The 24,599-nt window shown below is 50.0% G+C and overlaps 2 protein-coding genes across 7 annotated transcripts; both read left to right on the top strand.

Moving 5' to 3' along the window:
• The first annotated feature begins 2,412 nt into the window (after positions 1 to 2,412).
• Positions 2,413 to 8,892, top strand: ORMDL3 (ORMDL sphingolipid biosynthesis regulator 3). 6 transcript variants are annotated; one of them, XM_074342897.1, is made up of 4 exons: positions 2,413 to 2,549; positions 5,803 to 6,002; positions 6,722 to 6,873; positions 7,272 to 8,892. In XM_074342897.1, the coding sequence occupies exons 2-4, from the start codon at positions 5,829 to 5,831 to the stop codon at positions 7,405 to 7,407; spliced, it is 462 nt and encodes a 153-aa protein (XP_074198998.1). In that variant the 5' UTR covers positions 2,413 to 2,549; positions 5,803 to 5,828; the 3' UTR covers positions 7,408 to 8,892. The 6 variants fall into 6 exon arrangements, with proteins under 6 accessions (XP_074198998.1, XP_074198997.1, XP_074198999.1 ...); XM_074342896.1 differs by having other exon boundaries at positions 2,433 to 2,622; XM_074342898.1 differs by having other exon boundaries at positions 2,433 to 2,622; positions 5,808 to 6,002.
• A 1,621-nt stretch (positions 8,893 to 10,513) lies between these two features.
• On the top strand, positions 10,514 to 21,401 carry GSDMB (gasdermin B). Its single transcript, XM_045520737.2, has 11 exons — positions 10,514 to 10,671; positions 11,939 to 12,190; positions 14,741 to 14,909; positions 16,540 to 16,711; positions 17,392 to 17,476; positions 17,872 to 17,910; positions 18,947 to 18,973; positions 19,704 to 19,864; positions 19,986 to 20,124; positions 20,470 to 20,540; positions 20,993 to 21,401. The coding sequence occupies exons 2-11, from the start codon at positions 11,959 to 11,961 to the stop codon at positions 21,134 to 21,136; spliced, it is 1,239 nt and encodes a 412-aa protein (XP_045376693.2). The 5' UTR covers positions 10,514 to 10,671; positions 11,939 to 11,958; the 3' UTR covers positions 21,137 to 21,401.
• The last annotated feature ends 3,198 nt before the right edge of the window (positions 21,402 to 24,599 follow it).

A 24,599-nucleotide genomic window follows, 5' to 3' on the forward strand; every position in this document is an offset into this window, starting at 1 on the left:
TGCTTCAAGATGTATATTCATTACTATCATCCATTTGAATAGTTAGTATTCTTCAATAATATAATAAAGTCTTGTTTTAAAAGAAAAGTTGGTTTGCTTGAAGGAGGACCCAAACAAGGCTTGCGGTTAATCTATTGCTTAATTTCTTTTAATCTGTAAGTCTCTCCCTCTCCTTTTTATTTCTATTGTTTCCAATGTATTTGTTAAAGGTACCAAGTGTTTGTTTTGCCGACTGCATTCCTGGAGAATGCTTTCAGGCTATTTTGCATCCTGATATTTTCATATAACCTAGCAGACATTTTTCCCATACATTTTCACAACCATAGAGTACTACAATTTTTTTCTTGGGCATTTAGGTTGCTTTCAGTTTTCCACTATTAGACATAATGCTGGAATGACATCTTCACACACAGTACATGGCATGTACTTCCTTAGAAGATGCTACCAGAAATGTAATCACGGCTCCAAGTCTTGAATGATTTTTGAGCCTCCTGGCACTTTCACCAATTGTTTGTCCAAGGGATTATGCGTTCCCTGGCGCCATAAAAAAGTATGGTCACTCACTCTGGACAGTACTTAGGCCTTTTCAAGGCTGAAGAATGTGTGGTGAAGGCATGGTAATCACAAGGGCAGAGAGCTAGACGAGAAAGATGATGCCAGTGACGCAGGCTAAATTAAGCAGAAAGTGATCCACAATTTACCACAAACCTAGAGTGAGTCAGTACTCTGTTCATTCCCACTGTGGAAAAAAAGAAAAAGCCTGATAACAGGAGCCATGAATAGGGCATGGCATGTCCAGTAATCTTTCCGTTAGGCTATGCATTAGTCCGGCCCCATGTGAGATGTGGAGCCAGTCTGGGTCACTGAACTTCACAGAGAGTGAGGAGACCGATAAAGATCCAGAGAGCTTGACCAATTTCAGGGAGGATGGAAGACTCCTAGAGAAAAGTTGAAGCTGTCAAGTAGGCTCACTTTGGGAAAAATAGAGACATCTTTTTGGCCTCAATATTGGGGAGATTCCTACAGAAAGGACAACACTCAGTTTTTGCTTATGTCTTCAGGAGGCTGACTGTAAGGAAAGGGGCCTCCACCAACAAGCAGGGACTTCTGTAGGACACAGGCAAAACTTTTTCAGACTCTGGGGTGATTATTTAGGTCTTGGGATGAGTGCTTTTGGGCTACTGGCCCTGGAAATATTTGAGAAGCTGCCAGTTCTCCTGCTCTGAGTGGTTCAGAGTGATGCCCACTAGGTGCCTCCAGGGGCCCCACTCCAGCTTTGTGACAACTGTTTCTTGGCAGCCCCCTGAGGAGGGGGGAATGAGGTCACAGAGGAGTGCTCCCCAGGTTCCCTGGGCCAGCATTCTCCTTTCTGCTTCCTCACCTTCATTTTAGTGCTTGTTAACAGCCAGTCAGGTTGGTGTGTCATGACATCACCTGATCCTACTATTCCAGCCCTACCATACATAGAGGGGACTTAGCTTCTGGGTCGGGGAAGTGGACACTACTCAAACAAGGCTCTCTTGGTGACATGGAGAGTGGGAGTGACCCAGGAGGCCTCAAGAGCCATTAAGTTCAACCTCCTACAAAAATTACCTCCTGCACTGCAACAAGTGCTTTACAAACATTCTTTTGCATTCGCACAACCTTGGAGGTAGGTTTTTTGTAGGTGTGGAATTGGAGATTAAGACAAGTAATTTGCCCAGGGTTATGCTGCTGATGAAGGAGTGCCTGCTAAATTTACCTGGCAGGAAAATCTATGTCATTTCCTTTAGAGAATGAAGAAAACTTCAGACCAGAGAGCCTCCTACCCAAAGCCACACAGCTGATCTGATACTGGCACTCAGGGTCCTAGCTATTCATCAGGGCATCTTCCCTTGTCACATATCCTCTTCTGACGTCTAAATGTGGGGGTGCTGAGGATGTTGCCTGGGGCAGGCCAGCCTGGTGAAACTGAGGAGCAGATAGGCTGTGGACAAATACTGCCCTCCAGACTTTCATCCTAACCAACGTCGAGAAAAAACCCGTTTCCAGAAGGGCCCAAAGGGCAAAGGGCTGGGATAGTCAGTTTCTGGAAAGCCAGGGCAGAGGTAGTGAGGTGTAGCTGAAAAATTATGACTTGGGGTCAGAATCTCTGGGTTTTGGTCCAGGTTGGGACCCAGAGGCAACCTATGGCAAGTTAATTAAAACTCCAAGTTTCCTCAACTGCCAAACCGGGCAAGAGTAAACCCCTCATGAAGCCCGCGGACGCCAAAGCAGGAATTGTTATGCACCAAAGCAACACGATCAGATCTTTGTATGGCGCACTACCGAAACCTCCGTGCGGCCCCAGCGAGGCCTGGGCTGGAGCAGGGGGGAAAAACTACAACTCCCAGGAGGCGTCGGGCGGGCCGGCGCTGGGCGGTGACGCAATGGGGGCCGGCGCGGGGCGCTGATTCGGCCAGAGCTGCCAGCAGGGTAGCTGCTGCCGCGGGTTATTACAGCTGCTGGAGCAGCAGCGGCCCCCCGCCCCCGGGCACCCCTCCCGGGCCCTCGACCTCCGGCCCCGCACCGTGAGTCCGGAGAGGCAGCCTCGGAGTGGATGAACCGGGAGCCTCCTGAGGCTAGAAGCGGGCCGGGAAGGAGGTGGGGGCTGCTGGGGAGGCGCCCGGGTTTGGAGGGGACCGGGACTGTATGAGCGGAGGTGGAGGGGGTGCGTCAGCCGAGGAGGGGGGTACATCAGTCGAAGGGATGGCCAGACGGAAAAGAAAGTGTGCGAGGCCGGGGCGTCGCGGAGGAGCGCTCGGACTGGGGGTGGGGGCGGGGAGCAGCTGGGCTTCGGGGATAAAGGTTTGGCCTCTTCCAGGGCTGGGTGAACGCGTAGGGGCTCGGGGTGGGGCTGCGGATCTGGCCAAGCTCCGAGTGGGAGGTCCCAGCCCGGGAACGGAGCAGAGCCCCCCCCCCCCCCCCGGCTTGAAGTCCCACTCAGAAAACCCCAACAATAGTGAGGACTCCGTCTCCTCGCTTCACTCTCTCCCGGTGCTAGTGTGGGTTCGCTCCTGTACTTGCCACCTTTCCATTCTCACCGTCCTCACGAGTTCAAGACAGGGCCAGAGCTGAGAGGTGAGCCACTGGCCCTACGGGTCGTGGGGTGGGCAGAATAAACATGGCATTGTGGCGTGCTGCCAGGGACTCCCCGTTGGGGTCCAGATTGTGGGCTTGGATGCTTTGTGCTGCTCACCCAGAAGGCAAAAGATTTGTTGCCCTTGCTTAGGGGAGAGATTAGGAAGCGCTCATCTGGCTGCTCTCACTGTGGCCTTGGCTTAGGTGTCAGACAGGCTGGGCAGGGATATTTGTGTAGGAAGCCAGAGGGGAAGGGAGAGAAGGAGTAGGAAAGAGCTACCAGCAAGAAAGTAGTTAACAGAACAGAGTTGCTGCAGGCTCTGGTTTGAGGCAGGTTATGAAACCACATCAGGGACTGGCATGGGCAGCCACCTGCCAGCTATGGCGGCAGAACTTTTCTGCCTCAGCTGCTGTACGCTTACTCCACCTCTGCCAGCTGCTTCTCCCCATTTCTCCCCTTCCGGGCCATGGGCAATTGGTTATTATACTAGTGGACGTGATATGTACCCTTAGTCACACACAAGTCTCAAGAGGGCTTCCTGCTACCAGTCTTTTTCTTAATTTATTGACCTCTTCTGTCTTTTTTTGGGGGGGGGTCTCCTGGGATTTTCTGCTGTCAGGGCACCTAGTGTTCAGGAAGGCTACAGGAAGAAGCTTCCCAGGGTGGTCAGTTAAGTCAAAGGTCTGGATCCCTCCTAGACTGATCAGACTTCGTTGGATGCCCTGTTACAGCCAGAAAGGAGTGTAGGATGATCTGGGACTCAGCAAGGCTCTTGGCACTCCTGGACAGAATACTAGGAGGGCTACAGGTCTGGCTACTCCTATACCCTGGTAGGTCTAGGGTAGGGAGAAGTGGGGAGGGGCAGCAGTTTCTGGTCAGACTTAGGGAACTTTTTCCTCTCTCCTTAATCAGTAGTTAAGTCTTTCAGAGCCCTCCTAGACTTCTTAGCCAGTCTCCCCCTCCTCCTCCTGCCAAGTGGAGGCTTTTGAATGTCCCAGGAGCTGTGTTAGGGTAACTGAAGCCCTAAGGCCCTGGAAGGTAAACAACCGAGCCAGTCCCAGTTTTCTAGTTCCTTGGGTTTCTGTTGGGCCCAGTTACCCAGCTTAATGGGCTGGGCTGATGGGCCCCAGGAGCATCACTACTTCTGGGATGCACCCTGGGCCATGTCATGTGTGTTTGTATGTTGGGAAGGTGTGTTTTGGGTCACATTTCCCCTGAGGTCTCTAAGCTTGGTGCCACCTGAAAAGAAGGAACTTGTTCCCATTATCCTGGAAGTAGGGAACTGATCCTTGAGAATTCCGGCTCCTAGACAGGCTCTGGGATCCTAGCCAGAGACAGAGGGCACCTGAGTCTGAGGGGGTTTGTTTCAGCAGCGTGAAGGAGGTGGCCTTCTGGGCACTTCAGGATACCCTCAGCTGGGACTCCTTTCTAACATCCTCAAGGAAGGTGGAGCTGTTACCATGGTGATGACCTTAGGGTCTTTATCAGACAGAATCTTCCCTCAGCTAGGGAGGTGAGCCAGTACAAAGATGCCATCTGTTCCTGCCTCCTGCTGGCCACAGGGCCCTCAGGGATCTGGGGACAGCTAAGCTCTGGACAAGGGACTGCTCCCTCCCCTCCTTACCTGCATCCAGGAATGCAACTGGGCTATATTGTTTCCTGGGCATCAAAGGCAGCTCTCCTGGTTCCTCCTGCTGTAGGACTTCTACCCTTGGAGCTGGGCAGGGAAGGTATGGTGCTAACTTACACCTGGAAACAGATGCAGGGGAAAGGAGGCCGAGGTGAGGATGAGGAGACAGAGAGGAAAGGGGCCAGGAGTGAGTCCACAGGTGTGCTTTTGTGTCCTTGGGAGAGGTGTGTTGATATGGGTTCCAGGCACCCGTGGGAGCTGTAGATGTTGGCCACGTCCTCTATCCTTGCCACTCCTCTAGTGGGGAAAAGGGCCATGGTGGTTTGGCAGCAGAGTGAGTAGCATCACGAGGGTTAGACTGAGTGGCTGCCAAATGGATAAAACATCTGGATGGGTTGTTTTGTGTCACCAAGAAGGAGGCTTCCAGGTCTGGGCAAAGGTTGTCTCTCATCTGTTTTCTCTTTTCTTCCCTTTCTCTCTTTCTTCCCTGCCAGTCCTCCTGGGTCAGGGCTGGGGGAGACCCAGGACTGGAGAATTAGGAGGGATGGGTAGAAGTAGTGACCCCCAAATATTTCACCCACCACTGCGAGCTCTTACCTCCTTTTATTCCTTCTGAAGGGGAGGGTGGGGGGCTCAGGGGTAGAAGATGTCCCATATCAGACCCTCGATGAGACAGAGTCCAGCAGGGTTACACTGAATGATGCTTAGGGACCAGGCCTCTTCTCCACTGGACTTTGTGGGAAGAGAGCCCTCTGGAGGGTGAGACTGAGGGACGGGCAGTGGTTTCTTTGCTCTGGGGCTGGATGCCTCTTGATGACCTAACCGCCCAGGCAGTCCCAGTGCCTGGAAGGGCACTTTCCTGATTGGATGATGTGTGGAGCAGGTTGGTGTTTATCCCAGTCCAGCGGTGGGAAATGAACAGATTTAAGTCTACACGGACGTTCTCTGGCCTCCTCACTGGAGACTCAAGATGGTAGAAGAGCTTGGAGTTCTCTGGGAGAGCAGGATTTGGAGGATGTGAGGGGGCAGGGAAAGTGGTGTGACCCGTCTCACCTGTGCTGCTTGTTTGCAGAACAGCGGCAGGAGAGGGGCAGCAGGATGAATGTGGGAACAGCGCACAGCGAGGTGAACCCCAACACGCGGGTGATGAACAGCCGCGGCATCTGGCTCTCCTACGTGCTGGCCATTGGGCTTCTCCACGTCGTGCTGCTCAGCATCCCCTTTGTGAGCGTCCCCGTCGTCTGGACCCTCACCAACCTCATCCACAACATGGTGAGGGCCTGCCTGCTGCCCGCCCTTGGGCGAGGCCGAGAAGTAGGAGGAGCCCCCCCAAACATGGGCCAGATGACAGCGTGACAGGCTGACAATATCAGTCACCAGAGCCCAGACCCAGCTCTCATCTCTGTGCCCTACTTCCTCTTATTGGAATAAAGTCTTCAGATATGTCCAGGGTCTGGGGGGGGGCGGTGCAGCTTGTGGACCTCGAAGATGGGCTTTGAGAGCTGAACTAAGGGCCCCAAAGAGGCCGCAGGACCCAGGTGCCTAGCCTAGGGTAGAAATACCTCTTTCCCAAGCTAGGATCTCAAACCGTCTTCCCCTCTTGCCCCTCTCTGCTCCCTCACCACCTGCTTGCGACCTGGTACTCTTTTGGTGGGAAAACAGGGGCATAGTTCCTTCCTCTGAGCTTGTCCCCTCCCAGCTAGCACAGGGAGGCCACCGCCGGGCTGGAGGGGTGGCATCTCCCTGCTGGTTCTGCGGCTGCCTCCTCTCCATGAGTTCTCATGCCAGGCCTGCCCTCTCACCCAGTGGGTCTCCTCATTCTCCTGCCAGCCTCCCAGCTGCTCCAGCCTGACCTCCAGCCCACATCCCCCTGCCCAGCAGAGAGGAGCTCCAGATCACCTGGAGCCCACGTCTATGACTGGGGCGGAGGAGTTGAGCTGGATGGCCTTTGGCCTTTTCTGTCCTCTAATGAAGGATCCCCCTGCTTCCAGGGCATGTACATCTTCCTGCACACGGTGAAAGGGACACCGTTTGAGACCCCGGACCAGGGCAAGGCGAGGTTGCTAACCCACTGGGAGCAGATGGACTATGGGGTCCAGTTCACGGCGTCTCGGAAATTCCTGACCATCACACCTATCGTGCTGTGAGTGTCTTGGGTAGAGGAGAACCTGGGGCCCCGCAAGGCTTAAACTCTTCACCAGCTCTGGCTCTTGGCGTAGGAATGAGCAGAGGAAGGGAAGTCACAGTATCCCGGGGTCTTACGCTGGGCTCAGGCCTGTGCCTCCCTGGTCCTGCCTATCCTTGGCTGGGGCTTCCTTCCTGCTAGTGAGGTGGGTCCGCAGGCCTGGGTAGAGCAAGGGGATGGGATCAGCGGGCGCTTCTTTAGCTGGAGGGATCTTGCCACCCTACTTCTGTTCCAGGGTCTTGCCCAGAACTCCTCGGCTGTCGGCTGTCGGGAAACTGCCCCTCCCCGTCAGGGAGTGAGGGAGAAAGGGGTCTCCCAAACAGAGTCTTACACCTCTCCCAACCTGCCCCGCCCAGGTACTTCCTCACCAGCTTCTATACCAAGTACGACCAGATCCATTTCATCCTCAACACCGTGTCCTTGATGAGCGTGCTCATCCCCAAGCTGCCCCAGCTCCATGGAGTCCGGATTTTTGGAATCAATAAGTACTGAGGGTGCAGCCCCTTCCCCTGCCCGGCATGGCGGGGGTTGGGTAGAAGCCTGTGCTGCGATGCTGAAGACAGATGGAGCCTTTGGGCACCTCCAGAGATGGGGGTTGAGCCTCTGGGCACTAATTTCCCCCTCACTTCCCCCAGTAGCGGACTTGAAGTAGCTTTTAGTGGGTTGGGGTGGGCCCCCCTGGGGCTCTGACCCTTCTGAATTTTTTGATCTTTCCCTTTTGCCTTTTGGTTAGAGACTTGGTGGGGGTGGTCATGGCATGGGCTGGGCTCCTGCGCTGAACACAGACCTGTGAGGATGGGACAGGAGGCCAGGGAAACACCCTGCTCGCTGGCTCATCCTCAGACTGCTGAAGCACTTTAACCCCTGTGAGGGGAGCAGAGGGGACGGTACAGCTTCTAGACTGTTTCACTTTAATTCTTATGTCTTTAGGATGACACTCAGTTTGCGCTTATATATAAGCAAGTGTGGGACAGTGCCTCATCCCTCCGTGTAGAGTATTGTCTAATCCAAGTCAGACAGCTCCCGTACAACCCAGCTCACGCTGGGTGCTTGTAGGGGTGGGGAGGGTAAGGAGAAGGATGTGGGGCTGGGTGTGGACGGCCTGGTCCCAGAGGTGAGGGGGCCAAGGCTGCAGCCATCCTGGCCCTGGTGGAGGTGGGGAGGGGGTTTGGGGCAGGGGTGGGGATGGTGAATTGGGACTTAGAAGAGTGGGGCCACATAGCAGCAGGGGTTGGTGTAAGTGATGGGGGGAGGGATGGGACAGACCCAGCCTCATTCTTTGGAAAGTGGTCAGGGAGAGGGTAGGCTTGGAGGAGTCATTCACCCACAGCATGGTGGCGGTAATAGGAAGGGAAGCTGCTGTGGGTTTGAAGCTCCTGGTTTGGCTTGGTGCAGTTTGGTGGAAGAGGCTCATGAGTCATCTTAAGCATGGATCCAATTTGACACCGTCTGCAGTGGTGTGAGGGGCATGGGGACACTGGGACAGAAATGATGAGTGGTGGGGCCCTTCTGCAACCTTTTCCTTGGTAACGTGCAGACTGGCGCCGGGCCGGGGTCTCTTGTGTGGCATGCACACATGGGGCTGTCAGGCTTTCCCCAGATGGGGTTGGTGGGCTGCAAAGTCCTGCATGGTCCCTGCTCAAGCAGGACAGTGGAAGGAGTGACCTGCAGGCGCTGCCTCCTCAGGCTAAGGAAATGAGGGGAGGGCAGGAGCCTGGGCTGGAGAGGAGGCGCTTTCTCTCTTCCCTAATCCGACTGGGTCTGTGCTACTTCCGAGAAAGTGTGGGTGCCAGGGCCCTGAGGGAGCGGGGAAGGTCACTGGCCCTGTTTTCTGCCTCCTGGTCCCCCCAACCCCCACCCCATGTATCATAGGGAACTTTCACCTCAAAATCTTTCTAAGCAAAGTGTGAATAGGATTTTTACTCCCTTTGTACAGTATTCTGAAAAACACAAATAAAGGACGATGTGTTCCTGTTTTGCCTGAGTCTGGCCTCTGCTTCCTGGAGGGCTCTGGGGGAGGAGGCAGGGCGGAGTTGGGATGGGATTGTGGGAGCATCAGTCCGACCCTCCGGATGGTGGGAGGGACCCTGGGACTGCTGCTCCTCCTGCTGCCTCCCTCCCGCAGAGCAAGCTGGAGCGGCTGTATGGGCTGTGGGAACTGGCCGAGGCTGCAAGCAAGCCGGCCAGAGAGCAGCATCCTGGCTCTTCCTCTGACAAGACTTAACACCTCTGGGCTCCACAGGCTGGCTGAGCCAGGCTGGGCTGGCAGAGGGATGGCTTGTGCCATGGCCAGGGAGGGGTCAGTTCAGCAATGGCTTCATAAAGTCCCAAGGGGTGCCCAGTCCTTTCCTCTGAATTCCTCCCCCATTTCACTTCTCCTCCTTCCTTTGGAGGGCTACATCTCCTCCTGGCCTTTGTGTCTTCAGGGGAATCTTCCCGCTTCCCCCTGCCGGCCCTAAGTGGGTGTGGGAGGGGAAGAGGTAACCCCTCATGACTTATTTAGGCTCCCATGGCCGGGAAAGGGAGGAGTCCTTACCTCGTGTTCTGTGCAGTATCATCTGCTGTCCCCGGGACAGGCCCATAGTCCCGGTAGAAGGGAGCAGCTGCCCTCTGGAGCCTCGGCCCCTCCCTGGCCCTGGCCCAGCATCACAGTGTCCTTGGAAGTGGATATCAGGAAGAGTGCAGGATCTTTGCCCTAGTCCCTTCCCCGGCCTCCCTACCTGCCCCTGAGGGAGGCCCACACCGCACTGGGAGGAGACATGCAGCCACCTGGGCTCAGTCCTGGGGTGGGGGCACCCTGGGAGCTTGCATGGATCTGCAGGAGCGCAGTCAGGGTGAAGATCTGGGGCACATTAACAGCAATCGGTTCAAATCTTAGGTCCGTCACTTACTAGTCTTGTGGCTTGTCAGGTTACTTCTCTGAGCTTCAGTCTCTTCCCCTCTTGTATAGGGATATTACCTCGTAGGGCTGTTGTGAGTGTTAGCACAACGCCTGGCACGTTGTAAATACTTAACACATGGTAGCCGTTTGATTATTGTTAATTTTTTACCACCATTACCATCTCCTTAATTGTTCTTTCAGAACTCAGGGAGGCAGGGGCCAGAAGACAGGCTGGGCTCACCTAGGTGGTTGTCTCTGAGGACTGGGATGGGGCCGGAGGGCTCATCCTAGAGGAGGTGGGTGGAGAGGACAGGCGATGCCTCTCTCTTGAGAGGGCCACAAGGGAGGATGTGGGCAGCAGGGCTGAGTCCTCCTTACCTGCCCAGTCTGTTCCCTACAGGTGTTTGCTGCTGTTGTTCCCTGAGTCTTTGGTGTCCCCCCTACCCAAACATGGCATCTGGGGCGCTGGTTTTCCCATGAGGTCTCTCTCTTCATATCCTTGGCACAGCCATAGCTATTGCCTGCGGTCACTTGGTTGGTACCCATATTCTATTTCTCTATTCCGAACTCACAGCTCAGTATCCCTCATTCTGTACCATTCTGTAGCCCAAACTCACCTAGAATATATATCAGGTGAATATCTATCTCTTACCTGTTTCCTGGGTCCAAGAGGAGGGAAGGGTTGGTTTCTTACCTTTGGCCTGTCTGTCTCCAGCCCAGACATCATGTGGCTTATCTTTAGATAAATGAGAGATGGGGCACCCAGCTTTCTAGTTTTTTTTTTTTTTTCTCCTGTTCTCTTATTATAGCTTCCTTAGACACAGGAACCGTGCAGACATCTTACCCAGAGGGGATTCTTACAACCTCCATTTTTGGTGAGTAGCTGAGGACAAAAAAGAGGTGGGTGGCCCCTGAGATGGACCTGTGGGCCCTGGGCACTGCCCTTCCATACACCCAGAAGAATTCATCAGTTGGGAGTGAGTTGAGAGCTGACCACCATGACAGGGCAGGGATAGAGAAGGGAGCATGGGTGAGTAGGTACCTGGACCAGCCAGAAGGGACAGAGGGGATGGTGGCCAGAGGTGGGAGGGGGATATGGAGCCCAGGAAGCTTGTGAGGGGAAGCCTGGCCCCAGAAGGGAAGCAAAGGAGCCTGAAGAAAAGGAAAGAGATTTCAAAAGGGAGGAATTGCAGAGTGATTGATGGAAAGGGAGAGAGTAAGAAAGATTTGGAGGGAAGAGAACCCAAAGGGTTCGGTGTGGTGGGGACAAAGAGCTGCCACTGACCAGAAGTAGGGGAGGAGCCACTGTGTCAGGTTGGACCTGCGATGGGCCTTGGAGGGTTCTGCAGGGCAGGCAAGATGGAGAGGTACAGAGGCCAATGTAAACCAGGAGAGGGTGGCGGGGAGAGTGGCTGGTGGGAGAGATGCCCCAGGTGGGGTTTGGGGATTCATTTTATTTTACCAAGTATAAGAGGACCCTTTAGAAGGTGACCAGAAACTGAGGAGACAGGACTTGGGTGTAGGGGGCTGTCCAGGGCATCCAGCTCCAAGCCACTCTTGTACTCCACCTTTTTTGCTTCCTTCTGAGGCCAATTTAGCACCATCTCAGTGGGCAATGGTTGGTGGGGACACCCATCCAACTGCCTTGCAGAATAGGCAGGGAGGGAGGCCCAGGAGTCAGAACCAAGGGAAGGAGTTGTCTTTTGGGGTTGGTAATGTGAGGTCTGGCAGCCAAGCCCCTCTTCTCTTCCCGGGTCCTCTTTCATCAACACTGGTGAGGGTCTGGCTGGGGCTGGTGGGCCTGCCTTTCCACCCCTCAGGCCCCTCTGAGCGAGGGGCAACTCTGCTGTGGGAGATGCAGAAAACAGGTCTTATTTTCCTTTTGGGGCAATCACTGCTCTCTCTTTCCTCCAGAGGGTTCCATGAGGGGCAGAGGTGAATTGGCCTTTGTGGTAGTCATTCCACCTTAGTGTGCAGTGACCACCACACCTTCTTAAAAACAGGGAAGGCAAATCATTCCAAGTCCTGGTTGTCTAGAACTTTTAGCTATTTCTTGACCCCAGGCTGCCAAAGGTAGATTTAAAAACGTGAACCAGTATCCACCCCACCACCCCCAAACTGAAATTGGCTTCCTCTTCCAAGTTGGTCCAGGCACATTGCCCATGGTATTTGAGGAAAACGCAAGAGCTGTGGTCCAAGAGATGGACCCTGGAGGGGATATGATTGCTGTCAGAAGCATCATTGATGCTGACAGATTCCACTGCTTCTGTCTGGTGAAGAAGAAGAAGCGTTTTCTTGGCTACCAATATGACAAGACAGACCTCACTCTGAAGGACATACTGGAGATGGAAGAGGGTGAAGAGCTGTTTGATAAGCTGGATTCTGGGCTCCAAGGTCAGTATGAAGTGAGTGAGAGATGGAGCCAGGAGACTTTGCCCACTCTTACTCTACCCCAGTCTCAACTCCCCACTGCTATCAACCAAGTCAACCAGTCAACAAAGAAACCGTGGAATTCGTATGCACACGTCCATACACCTCAATTTAAGAAATGTATGGGAGAGCTGCGTGGGGAGAAGGGAATAGGGGAAGTGGAAATTTATTTTTATTGGTAACTATTCCTAAATAGTCTTAATTTCCTGTTTTTTCCCTTTGTAAATAATTTTAAATTAGCTGAGGTCTTCTCACATGTTTATATATTTATCATTTAAATAGATAAATAAATGGAGGCAGTTTGCTTAGTGGTTAAGAAAGGGTGCAGGCTTGGCAGCATTTGGCTTCTAAGCCTTGCTCTGCTGCTGACGGGCTGGGTGACCTCTGGACAAGTTGCTTTACCTAAGTTTGTTTCCTTATCTGTCAACTGGAGAAAACTTGCAAGAATCAAATGAGGTAATTTATGTAAATCATTTACCACAGTGTCTGCTCAGGGGAGCAGTCAATAAGAGTTCTCCCCAATCATTATTTTATTATCCCCTCCGGTTTCCTGGAGATTATGACTGAATGGGAAGTTTGCTGGTGACCGACAGATGGAAAAAAATTCTACCACCACCACTGTACAGTTTGAGAGCACCTGTCCTGTGCCAGGCACTGCTGCTATGTGACCAAGAGCAGTGCCGGGATTACTCTGAGGTGGTGGGCTTTTCCACCAGTGAAGTTTAATTAAGCAAGCAAGGGGCTTTAGAAAAATTTCAGATGAGCATTTTTCAAAGACTCTGTGAGTCCATTCTCTGAAAAGAAAATTGCCAAGACTCAGTTTACTAAAAGCTAGTTCTCAAAAAAATCAGTTTGCCAAATGACCAGTTCACTGAAAACAGAAAAAAAACAAAAACTAAAAACCAAAACTTTAAACCAAGACTAGGATGTTTTGTAATGATCATGTTACTCCCCAGGGGCAGAGGCAAACTTTCAGTATGGAAAAAAAAAAAATTTGACTAAGTCAGTTAACTTCCCTAGAGGGAAAGTCTATCTCTTTGCATAAAAAAATGCAGAGGCAGAGGTGAACCCAAACTTAAAAAAATAAAAAAATCCTTAAGAATGACATGAACTGGTAATTTGAACTGATTTTCAGCCACTTGGCCTGCTCACTTTTCAAATGGATTACTTATTTATTTTTAATTATATGGTATGGATGGTGTACATAGGATTTTTTTTTTCCTCTAAAGTATATACTTTATGCAGATTTGCTTAGTTTTTATCTAGTGTCTTTTTTCTGTTCCCATGTTACATTTAGTTGTTAGGTCACCTTAGGTTCCTCTTGGCCGTGACAATATCTCAGATTTTCCTTGTTTTCAATGGCCTTGAAAATTTTAAGGAGTACTGGTCAGGCCTATGGTAAGATGCCCTTATACTGGAATTTGTCTGATGTTTTTTTCTTCATGGTTAGATTAAGGTAATGGGTTTTGGGGGAAGACTGCAGAGGTAAATGGCAGTTCTCATCTCATCATAAAGGGTATGTACTATCAATCTGACTTGTCATTGTTGGTGTTGACCTTGGTCACCTGGCTGAGATAATGACTATAAAGTGACTCTTGTCCCCTGCCCTTCTTCTTACTGTGACTTTTCTTTCTCTCTGATAAAGTACATGCAAATTTTTATGTTGCTCAAGAAACAAATGGGCCCTGAGACATTAGTATCACACACAGGACTGATTTCAGGTACTATTTCTAGGTCTGTCATGTTTCTACCGGTTTCAAAATGTGTTCTTTTCCCCCCGAATCTGGAAATCCAGCCCTGCTTCCCAATACCCAGCAGTAGAAGCTCTCTCTCCCTTCTCTGTGGGTTCAGACCTGGGAGGCCTTAGAGAAAGGCACTCAGCCCAGCGGCATCTCCACATGCGCCCCGCTAACCCTGGGGCAGCAACTGACTGGGAATCAAGGCCCTGATGCAACGCCTTTTGCAAGGCCGGGCAGAGTCCTCGAGGTCCGGCAGCCCTCCGGGGTTGCCTCATTTTACACGTGCACAGTTCCCACAAACACCGGAGCTTGAACTCTGCTTCGTTTTTATTTCCCAATTGTCAGGGGTTCCTGATCCTTTCGTTTTGCATCTCCTTGTCTCATTTCAGCCTCTTAAATAGTTAAATAGGACTAGCTCACATTTATTGAGCATTTAGTATATGTGCCAGGCACTTTGTTCAGTGCTTAACTGGATTATTTTATTTAATTTCCTCAAGCACAGGAAATAGGTTCTATTAATATTCTCCTTCTATGGATGAGGAAACAGATTCAAAGGTGAAGTGACTTATCCAAGGTCATTTGGTAAGAAGGTGGCAGAGTAGGCTCAGACCTTGGTGATTTCTGGTGAGAACAGCATTTCCTGGAGAGTCCCAGCTGGGGGCTTCCTCAGAAGGGAAGGGGATAAGGGAGCCCAGGATGGGGGGCTCCAGGGAGGATTTTCTAGAGGGAGATCTTTTGGGTCAGCCTCAGTGTGACCTTTACCTTCTCTTTCCAGTCCCAGAGGCTGAATCCCAATTAATGGACAACGTAGACTCAAAGGGAAGTGAGACATTGACATTACTTAAAAAACCCATTGAAATGGAATTCAGCAGGTCCTGGAAGCGGAGCACCACGTTATTGAAGACCTGGATATCCCCGCGATACCTGGATTCCCTTGAGAACAGGTAAGGCTGGATGTGGGTTGCAGTGGGGAATGAGACAGGAGGAGCCCATTTTGGGCACCACGGGCATCCGAGATGGGGGGGAACCCTGGCTGCTGCAGCCTCTCTCTCTCCACTCCCAGCACTCCCCAAGTCCACTCCTTTACTTAGGCACGCCTTCCTCCCCTCCATCCTCAGGAAGCCTTCTCGCTCTTCCAGGATCAGGTTCCAAGAATCCTTCTTCTGATTTCCCCAATTCACTCACTTCCCTGCTGTCCACCAGAGTGACCGGTTACTCTGGCATGGACCAAAACCTGCTGGTTTCAAGAGGCCACTGTCCTCTGCTTTCCTATACTGTGCTGCCCACATCTGGAGTTTGGGCGTGTTTCACTCTGCCTTGCAGCAAGCCACTGGTTTCCATGTCCCTCTCCTCCACTGCGCTGAGAACAGACTTTACTCAGCTCTCTGTTTATCCCCAGCACACAGGAAGTATTCAGTAAGAGAACTAAAGTGAAGCACAATGAAATTGAAGCGCCCCTGCACGTTTCCTGCACAGGAAGTGCCGCCACCCACCCCACCAGGGTGGCACCAAGCTAGTGCCACAGAAGTTCTGATAGCTGAGGGCATGGTCTTTCCAAAGGACTTAGAGGGACATCAGCAGCAATCGTCTTGTTGGCATTGGTGTTTTCTTCCCTGGCTGGAGTTGTTGGAAAGTGTGGACAGCTCAGGGGAAGGGGCCCCACTGTTCTCCTAGGCTAGCTCTCGCTGAGCAGGGTGGATGCCTTTTGTTTTTCCTTTTTCAATTAAAAACTGAAAGTCTTATGGTGAAATTTTAGTGATCCTTTGATCTACTACCCACCAGGGTATTGCTGGGGAGGGGCCTTTGGAGTTTTTCTAAGGGAACTCAATTTCTTCTAGAATGCCTGTTGTTTCTAGGGTGAGGATTTGTGGAATGTGTAAACAGAGTTGTGGGGAGGGTACAGGATAGGTAAAGGAAGGTCAGGGAGGGATGTAAGTCTTTCTTAAGGTGTCTTTTGGTTGCAAATACCAGAAATTCCATCAGGTTGTTTTAGGTCACAAAATGAATTTCCTTGTGGAATGAGAGATGCCTCATGGGCCCCAAGTGTGGACAATGCGGCCAGGCCCGAGAAACCAGCACGGGGAGCTGGAGACCCTCTCAGAGACGGGGGTGTCGGGGACTGGGCAGATGTCCTTCTCAGGGCCAAGCGAAGGGCACCACAGGCTTTGGACTCATGCCGACAGGGGTTTGAAACCCAGCTCTACCCTTATTAGCTGTGTGAACTTGGACCATTCATGACCTGTCTCGAAAGCCTCAATTTCCTCACATGAAAAGTAGATGCAATCCTGCCTACGACGTAAGGTTGTGGTGAGGGTTAAGTGGAATGATGCGTGAGGTGTCTCATGGTGCTGGCACACTGTGGGCGTCCATAAATGCTAGTGGGTTCCCCTCCCACCTTGCAACCCCTTCCCCTGACAGGGCGTAAAGTGAACAGCAATGGGGAGGGAGTGCTGTGTTCCTTGGTTTTCCAGCCTCAGAAGCACTTACTCTTAAATAGGAAGTAGCTGGTGGAGAAGGAGAAATAAATGCTCCTGGGAGGTGGGGCCCCTCTCATCTCCCCTCTACTTTGTCCAGGAAGCTGAAGAGGGAACTGCCCCTTTCATTCCGATCAATCCAGAATATGAAAGAAGACCTGTATCTGGTGACAGAAACTCTGGAGACGACAAAGGAGGAAACCGCGGAAAGTGGAAAGCGATGTATTTTGAAGATCCTGATGGATTTTTTGAATCTCCAATATGAATACAAGGTTAGGATCCTGGGAGGCAGGGGCTGTGGGAGAGTCAGCCTTCGCTCATCCCTTGCAGGTCTGGGGGATGCCGGTCCAGACGCCAGGCTCTTCGGCTCTTCCTTTCAACCTCTCTGAGGAGTCTTGCCTGCTCCTTGGCCTTCTTACGACTCTGGCACCTGAGCTTAGTGGCATCATAAGTTGCTCTCCTGTTACTCTCTAGTGATCCTCTGCTTTCATTTGCTCCATAGCGCTTCCCACGGCTCATAATTTCATGGTTGTGTTTTGCTTGTTCATTGCCTGCCTCCCTTTCTAGGAGGCAGAAGGCAGGAGCCACAATGCCTGGAACAAAACAGGCATATTTTGTCCTCAATAAGTATTTGTTGAATGAATTAGGAACCACATGAGTTTTGGGGTCAGATGCTGGTTTAAATGTCGGCTCTGCTGCTGTGAAAACAGGCTTATGTACTGACCCTCTCAGAGCCCAGGTTTTCTCATCTGTAAAACGAGGATGGGGAGTGGGTAGAGCTCAGTGGTAGAGCGCATGCTTACCTTGTGAGGTCCCGGATTCATTCCCCAGTGCCTCCATTAAAAAAAAAAAAAGGATGAAAATGTCTACCTCCCAGGATTGTTTGGGAGATCAGGCAAGATAACTATGTCAAGCACCTATGGATTAATAAATGTGAGCGCCTTTTTCCTAGCACCAAATGGCAGTGACCATTCCCCCTAAGAAGGTCCTGGGCTATCGAATAAAGCAGCTGGTCTTCCCCAACACGGAGACGATGAGTAAGCAAGGCCTGGGGTTGAGGGGCTGAGCACATGAGGTGCGTGGGGTTCAATTCCGCCAGGTTCTGTGTCAGCCTGGAGGGGCCCCGGGTGAGCTTGAAAGTGGGTGGAAGTTCCAGGGAAGAGGGAGGGTTCAGGACTGGGAAGAAGGATGGAGGGTGCTTGCTCAGAAACCACTGACCCAGGACTTGCACCCCCACGACACTAATTCTTCTCTAGAGGTGTTAACTCCCATCTCTCTCCCAGTATTGTGTGTGTGTGTGTGTGTGTGTGTGTGTGTGTGTGATTGGGGCAGGGTGGGAAGACTGGGGAGAAGCTAGAAAGAAGAACTTACAGAGAGAGAACTGGACTTTGTGATAACTGGTCTTTCTCTGTCTCTTTTTTGACTGGTTTAGGTATTTGTTTTTCGGGTGAAACAAAATCCTTTCCAGAAGGTGAGTGAGCTTCTGGGCCCCTGTTCATTGTTCCAGAATGGGCAAGGATACTAGTTCTAAGAAGAGAATAACAAATGGCTTGGAATTATAGAGTTATGAGTGCTGAGAATGTAATAGGATGCACCCAGCTGGGAACTGTGGTCAGGGCAGGAGAAGAGTCTGCCTGTTGGAGAAGCAGGTTGGATTGCATGTTAGCCCAGGGTTTCCAGGCTCTGCTAACTTCAGTTGGCTCTGTGCAGGTCAGTGTGCTGGGTCCTGGGCTCACAGCCCCTACTGAAGGCTTGTTGGCCAAGGAAGCACAATTGAGTTGCCTGGCCAGTTCTCACATGACAGCAGTAGCTGTGAAAGGAGCAATGGGCTGGGAGTCAGATGATCTCAGGGCCGATCTAGTGCTGGCTGTGCTGCTTGCCAGCTCTGGAGCTTCCTGAGTCATGGTTATACTGACTTCAAAATGAGCTAGGACTAGACTAGAAGATCCTGATGATTCTGAATGTGGCTTCCTCTGGAATTTCAGTCTTTCCCCGAATCCCATAAGGGTTGTACAGCCTAAGAGGTCTTGGGAAGAAGTAGGGAGAGATCTAGATGGGGTAGAAAATTCAAAAAAAATTTCTGGAAGTTGTAGAAGTTGCAGGTTCAGTCCTGGCAAGGCCTGGCTAGCTCAAAAGAGTGCATCTCTGTCACTCCAAAGTTCTGTAACAGAGGAGTCAGGGGACAGATTCCAGTTTGTGCCCTGACCCAAATTTGCTGAGTGGCTGAGGGCGTGGTGCACCCTCTCTGGGCTTCCATTTCTCCTTCAATCATTCTAGGCCTAATCCTATGGCTGCCCATCTCTGAGATGTAGGAAAGGGTCTGCAAATATAGTGCTTTGTCACTGACACACAATGACGAGGATGCAGGCTCCCTGGCATTGGCCATGAGGACTCAGAGTCCAGAAATGAAAACTTCCACCACTGGGAAAAGAATGTCCACATTGGGGTGGAGGTGACCTGAAGACTCTATGAGATTAGTCTGAAGACTCTTCTTCCTCTCTTTGCAGCAAAAGTTGGTGGTTCACCTTGGTTAGGTAAGGATGGGGGCCAGCTGTGTGCCAGCTGTGTGCAGCTGTGTGCTGCACTTCTAACCCTTGGGTCCTGTGGCCGCAAGGAGTTCAGCTCAGATGTGGCAGCTGAGTATGTGTGTGTGTGCCTGGTAGTGGGGTGTGTTGGGAGGAGAAGGGTTGGGCAGTGTCCAAAGCAGTTTTCAGCTTTAGTCTGGGGATTGCATCTGCCTCCCTAAACACTACAGTGATTCTCATTGGTTGTACGTAGACATCACCTGGGGGGAACTTTAAAACTAGTGATACCTGAGTCCCACCTCCAGAAATTCTGATTCAACTGATCCGGGGATGTGGCCTGATGTGGACATTGGGATTTTTAATCACTCCCCAAGTGAGTCTCATGCACTGTCAAGGCTGAGAACCAATGCTCTAATTTCCTCCAAATCTTCAGTACTCCTACTGCTGTCCAGAGACTGTCCTTTGAATGGCAAGGACTAAGTAGGCTTTGATTTCCTGGAGGTGGAGAAGAATTTGGATTTGGTCCTAGACTGAGGCTGAGCTGGGGAGGTGGACATGGGGCCAGTGGGAGGCAATGATGATGGATGTCTAGGAAGAAGGATGCTTTGTTTTAACAGGAAAAGATTAGAAGAAGGGAAGATACAGAGAGGTGGTCTCCAGAATAAAGACAGAAAAATGGGGGCCTAGGTAATGGAGCTTGCTGGGCTGTGGGTTGGGTTCTTAATTTCTGCTTCTACAGGGAAGTCCTTGAGTTTGGAGGATTTCAGAAACATGGAGGAGAAGGTGCAGGACATGATGAGAGCCCTCCAGGGTCTGACTGAGGACGAGCGAAAAGAGGTGCTAAGCTGCCTCACTGAGTGCCTCAGCAGGGATGAACAGCTGCAGGATCTACAGCAAAGAGTAAGAGGCCCAAGGAAGGACTGGGGCAGAGGGAGAGAGGAGCCCGTGGGGAGGGCAGGTGACACACTGAAGACAGTCTGCTATCGTGGGACTGGGCTCATCTCCCCTGTCCTGGCCCTAGGTGTCTGATGTCCTGAGGTCCGGTGAGCTACAGATAGAGGGCCCAGCATTTCTTTTCATAAGCAGCCTTTTTAATGCTGCTGGGATCTTCGTAGAAGTGCGCGCAGAAGCCATCTGGGATGTCCTAGATGCCATGACAGGTGAGGAAGGGTTTGGATGTGAGCTGGCCTGGAGGAGACGCTGAGCAGAGGGGCCTGTGGGGCATCAAATCTTGGGAGGAAGGGGGTATACATTGCCTTTTACATTTTGTGAGGCATAGACCTTCACATTTCAGAAACTAGCCATCTTCCCCAGGCCAGGGATTGAGGGACTGCTTCCCCTTCCCCTTCCCCAGGCTAAGAGGAAAGCAGGAGCCCATTTGGAATAACCCCCATCTGGCTCTCGGGAACCTCCTCTGATGCTTGTCCCAGGTCTGACCAGACAGTGAAGCCCTGTCCCATTACGTGCCTTTCCTCTCTGCCAGTCACCCTCTTTTTTGCCCCCAGAGCTGTCTGAGGAGCGGCAGCTTGTGGCTGAGGTCCTAGAGAAGGGGACCCTGCCCCTGTTGAAGAACAAGGTAAGACCAGCCTGGGCTGAGGGCCCAAGTCCCACTGGAAGTGAATGCGCATGCTCTCAAGGGACCCTAGGAACCAGCCTCTTTCTCCTTTATAATTCTGTCAGCTCCTGTCTGTGTAGCCGGTTTGTGGCAATTCCCTAGACGTACAGTTTCTGGGACAATTAGGGATGTGCTTTTCAGGCTCTGTTGCTTGCCTGTGGGCAAGAGAGCGGGTGGAAAACTGTTAGTCCCGGGAGGGTGGCTGGCTCCACCTTGAGTGCCAACGCTGACTGATGAGCAGTGCCTGTCACTATGCTGAGGGTGTGAGGCTCTCTGGGCTCCGCAGGAGAGAGTGCCGTGATGGATAACTGTGTCTGCCGTGGGCTCAGGATTAAGGAATGTGTCCACGTATTTGCCATTTCTAGTATATTTCCTTGTTCCTAGCTTTTACATTCTGGTGGATTTCCTTCCAGGTGGAGTCTATCCTGAAGCAGGACTGGAGGGAGCAGCCCCAGGATGTGGGCTGTGACCCCCAGGCACGAACTCTCTACGCCCTTTACGTTGTTGTCTCCACCCTGCTGCAGCTGGGTGAGAAGCCTGACACTGGGTGTTCCTAACTCTATGTTAGCTCTTCAACAATTCAACCAAGTCTCTGGGTGCTCCCTTCCCCAGTCTATCCTCACCATCCCCATTCCCAGGACCCTGGGCATGCTAAGCGTGTGCTCTACCACTTGAGCTATATCCTCCCCCGCCCAGAACAATGTCTTTAAAACAAGCCACTGGCTATTTTTGATACATCCTATTCACTGGGATACTGTCCAAAAATCAGCCTGGATTGTATGCATGTATTTCTGATTAAAAGTGGTAGATTGATCATATCAATTTCCTCTCCCTCTTGAAATCTCACTAAATGCCAATAAAGCGTTGGAAAAGATACAAACCCACAAGGATAAAGAGCATTAGGCTGCAGATAAGGGATTTCAATACATCTTTGGAAGCAGGAAAGCAATGAAAGGAGTGCAAGCTAGGAGGGGTGGGAGTGATGGGTGTGGAGGAGTGGAGGAGGAGACTGCTGGTTATCATCATAAGCCTTTTAGTTCTATTTAGTATTTAAGACAATCCAATTAAAAGTAAAAGAAATATATACTTGTTGTAAAGCATTTCAGGTATTTCTCAAAGTCAAAGTCCCTTCTCCTTTTAATATAACCACTGTTAACATTTTGGGGTATGTTAACATCTTTTGTATGGAGCAGTTTTAAAAATGGTAATTCAAACATGAAGCTAGGATGATATAACAGAAATTTGTTTTTTATCTTTTGAACTAGAGTTTTTTTTTTTTAATTCATAAAAATATTAGATGCAACAGGAACTCTTATAAGTGCTGTTGGAGCGTAGATTGGTCCACCACTTTGGAAAACTGTTTGACAGTATCTACTAAAGCTAAACATATGCCTGTGACTCAGCAACCCCACTTCCTCGGCCCATACCCAAGAGAAACGAGCGTACGTTTTTGCCAAAAGACATGCACGTACAAAAACGTTAAAATAAGAGCCCCAAGCTGGAAATTATTCAAATGTCAATATCATTAGGATGGATACATATACTGTTGTATACTTATGCAATAAAAGAGAACAAATTACACATAACAACATGCATGGCTCTCACAGTCATAATGCTGAGCAAATGAAGCCTACACAAAAACGTATATTTATATTTGGGTCCTGTGAGAAGTAGGTTCCAAAGTGGAATCAGACATACAAGAGACTTTTTAGGGGAGAAGTCCATGAAGAATAAAGGGAGAGGGAGCAGGAAATGAGTGTGGCACATCACAGTGCTGGTCTAAAACCTGTGAAAGAAGGGCAGGAGGGAAAGGTTGAGTAGGCAGTGTCCTGATGGCAGCGCAGTCTGAGGGCCTCAGCCAAGCCGACCTGAGCAAAGGTGGTCTGCCGGACTCCCCATCAGGCAGGATGGCCAGGCTCCAGCACCTCATGCTCAGCCTTTGGCTGGGAGCAGCCCAGGGGAGCCGGGCTCAGGAGGCAGATCTGCAGAGGGGCAGGCTAGGGGTTCTCAGTCTTACACTTCCCACAGTAGGTTCTCCTAAAGAAAATCTGTAGGTACCCTCCATGGCCACCACAATACTGTATGATTCCATTTATATGAAGCTCAAGTTCAGGCAAAACTAAGCAATGGTGGTAGAAGTCAAAATAGTGTTTATCTTAGTGGGAACAGTATTGCCTGGGAAGGGGCACAAGGGACTCTCCTGCGGCACGGGAAACATAGTGGTTACATGGATATTTACACGTGTAAACATTTATTAAGCTAACACTTAAGATCTGCACACTTTACTGTAAGTTTTTATCTCAATAAAAACTTTAATTTAAAAACATAATATATATACCTGAAAACATTTGAACAGTACAAAAGAATATAAACAAATTAAGTAAAAGTATCCTTTCTTTTTTTAAAATTGAAGTATAGTCAGTTACAATGTATCAGTTTCTGTGTACAGCATAATGTTTCAGTCATACATATACATACATATATTAGTTTTCATATTCTTTTTCATTATAGGTTACTACAAGATATTGAATATAGTCCCCCGTGCTATACAGAAGAATTTTAAAAATCTATTTTATACATAGTAGTTAATGTTTGCAAATCTCAAACTCCCAATTTATCCCTTCCCACACCCTCCCCCTACCCCAGTAACCGTAAGATTGTTTACTATGTCTATAAGTCTGTGTTTCTGTTTTGTAGATGAGTTCCTTAGTGTCTTCTTTTTTCTGAAAGTTTCATTTCAAATCCCATAACCTAGCCCCACTTTCTTGAGACAGCCATGTTAACAGTTTTTCTGTTACTATTATATGTAAAAATGATATTCTTATATTTGTTCTTCATTTATTAATTTTAGATAGCACTTATTGACTCCCCAGTATTAAGGATGAATACTGGGAAAAAACAGACATTGAACAAGAAGGTTCAAAGTAGGAAGAGTGTTATAAAAAAAATACAGGGTACTATGAGACAGAGCGTTTAGTAAGAGGTAACAGGGTAGGCCCCTCTTACATCTGACACTGTCCCGTCCCCTTCCCTCTTCCTTAAACTCTGATGTCAGCCGTGCCAACTATTGGTTTTTTATTCGATCATGTCATGTACTTTTACAAGGATGTGCTTTTTTTTTTTATATATATATAAGTTACACTCTCCCTCTACCTGCATTACCTTCCTCCAGCTTATCCATCTTTTAAGCTATGGCTCAAATATCCCTTCCTCAGTAGTTATCCCAGTTTTCCAAAGAATTTGTTTACTTCTTCCTCTCTGTGCCCCATAGCATGTTGAATACATTGCTATTACAGCATTCATCATATTACACTTCAATTATTAATACATATGTGTGTTCCACTGATGTGAAAGTTTTCAGAGAACAAGGCTTAAGTTTCTCTTTTCTTTCCTAGGGCCCAGGAAACATTTGTTTGCTTCAAAAGTGCCTTTGAGTTGGGGGAAGTTTGGGAGACACATCTGGAATTCCATGAGGCTGACTCAACCAGTTGTCATATGATTTTTCTTTTTTTTCCCCTGTCCTCTTAGAGTGCCAGCAAGGAACTACTTGTCTAGGGGGGATTAAACTAACCCAGAAACCTGAGGATCTTATTTGATCTGCTGATTTCCCTCTCTTTTCATTCCACATTTCTGATTTCAGAGTGAAGTTCAATGCATTAATTACATAAGTCTGTAAGGAATTTCCTGCTCCAGAAGCTGAAACTGGTGATAGAGATGGCTTTGAAATGGAGACAGTTGGGATATTCATTATCTGAGCTTGAAAGGATTTGGGAGAGTCCACTAACTCTTACTCATTCTTCAGACCTCTTAGCTCAAGCAAAACCCCCTTCTGATAGCTTCTGCATGTCTCTAGTCTGAGTTAGGAAGGAAACCATTTTGAAGAAATGCTAGTTTAGCCACCTTGGGATCGATAACATCCTACACAGTTGGATGCCAACAGGTCTTGAAGAGAGAAAACTACTTTTCAGGTAACAAATTGAGGACTTTATTGATTTTGCTCCTAAGATGGAAGAGAGGGAC

The sequence above is a fragment of the Camelus bactrianus genome, chromosome 16 (assembly GCF_048773025.1).
Source record: "Camelus bactrianus isolate YW-2024 breed Bactrian camel chromosome 16, ASM4877302v1, whole genome shotgun sequence".
NCBI lineage: Eukaryota > Metazoa > Chordata > Mammalia > Artiodactyla > Camelidae > Camelus > Camelus bactrianus.

What these genes read in the sequence shown, in the direction of transcription:
- ORMDL3 (XM_045520735.2), top strand. An exon ending in CCAACCTCATCCACAACATG is followed by an intron (nt 6,003 to 6,721) that starts GTGAGGGCCTGC and finishes CCCTGCTTCCAG; the next exon opens with GGCATGTACATCTTCCTGCA. An exon ending in ACCATCACACCTATCGTGCT is followed by an intron (nt 6,874 to 7,271) that starts GTGAGTGTCTTG and finishes TGCCCCGCCCAG; the next exon opens with GTACTTCCTCACCAGCTTCT.
- GSDMB (XM_045520737.2), top strand. Translation starts at nt 11,959, where the DNA reads ATGGTATTTGAGGAAAACGCAAGAGCTGTGGTCCAAGAGATGGACCCT. An exon ending in CTGGATTCCCTTGAGAACAG is followed by an intron (nt 14,910 to 16,539) that starts GTAAGGCTGGAT and finishes TACTTTGTCCAG; the next exon opens with GAAGCTGAAGAGGGAACTGC. An exon ending in TGCCCCTGTTGAAGAACAAG is followed by an intron (nt 20,541 to 20,992) that starts GTAAGACCAGCC and finishes ATTTCCTTCCAG; the next exon opens with GTGGAGTCTATCCTGAAGCA.